Below are 3,004 nucleotides of genomic sequence, written 5' to 3' on the forward strand. Positions count from 1 at the left end.
GCACAGTGTGAATTCTGAGCATCCACCAAGAGCTGTAAATGTCACAAGCAGCAGCTCACACGTGGACCTTGTTCCAAACAAGCAGCTAAGCATGATGGTGTTTACACCCCATTGTGTATTTATAAACTGCAGCTGGGATTCTTAAAATGTGGACAGGAAACACTGGATTAGGACCCTGCTGCTAATCTATGTGGACACGATGATGAGATCGCAGGCTTTGAAGCTTTGGGGTTTTGAGCCTCTATCAGCTAGAGGTACAGACAGAAACAGTTGCCAATGAGAGAATTGCCAATGAGCGAATTCCAGCTCAGACACTGGAATAGGAGTTGGTAAATGGTAAGTCTGGGCTGGGAGTGCAGGGAGGCTGGTTCCCACTGGGACTTATTCTGCTGTCCGCCCCACTCTCAAGAGCAAGTTTTAAGTAAACTTTCTTAAAGAGTTTGACCTTTGAGACCCACACGGAGAAATCTGTGATATTTACGTATGTGACAGTGCAGTGGCATTCAGATAAGCACTTGAATCTGGGCTTTTGAATCTAGAGAAAGCAGTAGAGAGGGAAAACTTGCAGCAAGCAAAAGAGCAGTATTAATAGCACACTCTGAACTTTGTCTCCTCTCAAAATTAATAACAGGAATTGGCAAAAATTTCACTCCAAAGCCAAGTGGAGATTATATATCACCTGTGGTGGTAGATAAATGTATGTGTATGCACATACATATGCATGGGTGTGTGTATATACACACATACACAAATGTTGATACACGTGCAACACACACACACAGTCGCAATGCCAAACATCAACTTATGAAAAATAAAACAATCAAAACATCTGCAGACGTTACACCTGTCTCTCCTTGGCCTCCCAAAATGCCCTGGGGACCTCTGCTCAGCCCTCTTGCCCAACACCAGGAGAGAAGAGCCAGCAGGGTAGCCATGAAGAAAGCCCAGCCACTTGTAACCAGCTCTTACCGGGACTGTCTTAAAACCAACCAGTCAGCAGTGATAAACCAAACCCAGAGCAGCATTTTCTACTAGGATGGAAGCTGCGTTTCAATTCTCCTCTTAAAGAGAGAAGAGAGAGGTAAGTCACATTGTACAAAAAACACCTGACCTGCCCCCCCAACCTCGGCAAAGGTAATGCCCCACTTAGCACTATCCTAAAACGAGGCTGGAATTCAAAAACACTCAACGCCATTGGGCAAGATCCATTTTAGCCCAGGAAGCATCTGTTCCGGCGCCAACATCCGAATTCATGGTGGCCACCAATCCCACCAGCACTGCCCCTGGTCCTCCTCAGTCCCTGGCCATCATCCACCACTGTCCAAAACCAGTGCCCCGAGGGGAAAGTGTCAGGAAGCCGTCCATTCTAAAGATCCTTCAACCAGGACCCCCGGGCGCCTGCTGAGCACAGAGGTGCCCGGGGAGGCTGTGCCGAGGCCGTATGGGAGACATCAGGTGTTATTAACAAGGCTGCCCGAAAGCATCCGAAGCAGTGTCCTCATCCCAGAAAGGAAAAAAACGAAGGAAAAAAGAAAAAGTTTACTCAGAACCTCACCCCATCGTGGCAGGTGCATCAAAGCCTACAAGCCCAGTCCTGGCGTGGTTTTGTCCTTAAGAGAGCCGCCCCAACTTTGCAGTAGCTCAAAACCATGCGTGTGTGTATGTGTGTGTGTGTGTATATGCACCGCGCGTGTGTTTGGGGGTGTGGAGCAGGGATAGGGAGGTAGGGGGAGGCGGTGACATGTAGAGGCCAGTGGCCAGTCCCAGCAGAGTCAGTTCAGTCTAGAGCAAAGTCAGCCTCCCCTTGACCCCTGGGCAGTGCCCTTTAGCCCCCGACTGCCCCCCCCCCCTTTCCAGGAGGTGGCTAGCCCAGGGGCAAAAGTACTGCAGGTGCTCAGGGAATAAAGAAAGGCACACACGGACACACACACACACACACACACAAAGGCAGTCACTTTGAAAGCGGATAGAACACACGCAAAAAAGGCAAGGGAGAGGGACCATTGCGTGGCAAGCCCTTCAGACACTAGCTAGGATTCTCGTCTTCCCTCCCACCAGTAAACCACCGTGTCCCTCTGTCTGTCCTCTAACTACATCACTCGTGTACACACAGGTACACATGTGCAGAGGACGGTGTCCACGGGAGATTCTGATTAACCCTTTCTGCAGGCAAGCCCTTCCAGAAAACAGAAAGCTGTTCCATCCTTGCCTTCTCTCCCCTCCTCCCTCCTTTCTGCCAACCAGGAGAAAACGCCCCCTTCCCCAGCTTCACCAAAAAAAAAAAAAAAAAGGGCAGGGAAAGAGCGGGTAAAGCGCCCACAAAACCCCCTCTTTCTGGTCTCCACGACACCCTGAAAGGTATACACGACCCGGAACCCACACGACCGCACACACGGGCATATGGCTCTGTGGCAAGTCCACGGAGCCCCATCCACCAGCGCCCCAAACCCGGCAGCAGAGACTCCACCAGCCAAGAAGCCATGATTGGGGAGGGAGTGGAGGAAGGAGTAGGGCAGTGAGATCCGGGGAGGGGGTGTATTGTGGCGATGCCTGCACCCCTTTCTGCCCATCTGCTGGGGAGGGGGCGCGGGTGAAAGGCTGGCGAGGACGAGGGCAATGAGGAGCCCAGGCTCCACTGGCCGAACCCCTCCTGCCTGTCTGCTGCCCGCCTGCCCGCGCCCCTTAGCTCCCCCCAACAATGAGACCTCAGCCCAGACAGCCAGCCAGCCAGCCCAGACCGACCTCGGCGGAGGGAGGCAGCAGAGCAGGGCGCAGCCAAGTGGGGTCGTGCATAAAGGGAAATGGGGGGTGGTGGGGAGGAGACGAGGGGGGTCCCCCTTACCTCCAGCGCTTCAAAAGTGACAAAGCTGGTCATGGCAAATCCATCAATGATGTCCTCTTCGGCCGAGGTGGACTCTCGCCGCTTCCTCCGCGGGGGTCTGGGCCGGGACGGGGCGGAAGACGGGGGCTTCCCATTGTCTTCCTTGTCGGAGCCCGACGACGA

At 53.2% G+C, this 3,004-nt stretch overlaps 1 protein-coding gene across 1 annotated transcript in view; it reads right to left on the reverse strand.

Moving 5' to 3' along the window:
• Positions 1-3,004, reverse strand: part of AUTS2 (activator of transcription and developmental regulator AUTS2) — a gene marked incomplete at its 5' end in the record, with an annotated part of 1,172,671 nt that extends 1,169,667 nt beyond the window's left edge. The window contains one exon of the mRNA XM_045284531.1: positions 2,843-3,004. Coding sequence (XP_045140466.1) covers positions 2,843-3,004 — 162 coding nt within the window. The remainder of the gene's footprint in view (positions 1-2,842) is intronic.

The sequence above is a fragment of the Echinops telfairi genome, unplaced genomic scaffold (assembly GCF_000313985.2).
Source record: "Echinops telfairi isolate 266 unplaced genomic scaffold, ASM31398v2 ScPeMD7_5;HRSCAF=22, whole genome shotgun sequence".
Lineage (NCBI taxonomy): Eukaryota > Metazoa > Chordata > Mammalia > Afrosoricida > Tenrecidae > Echinops > Echinops telfairi.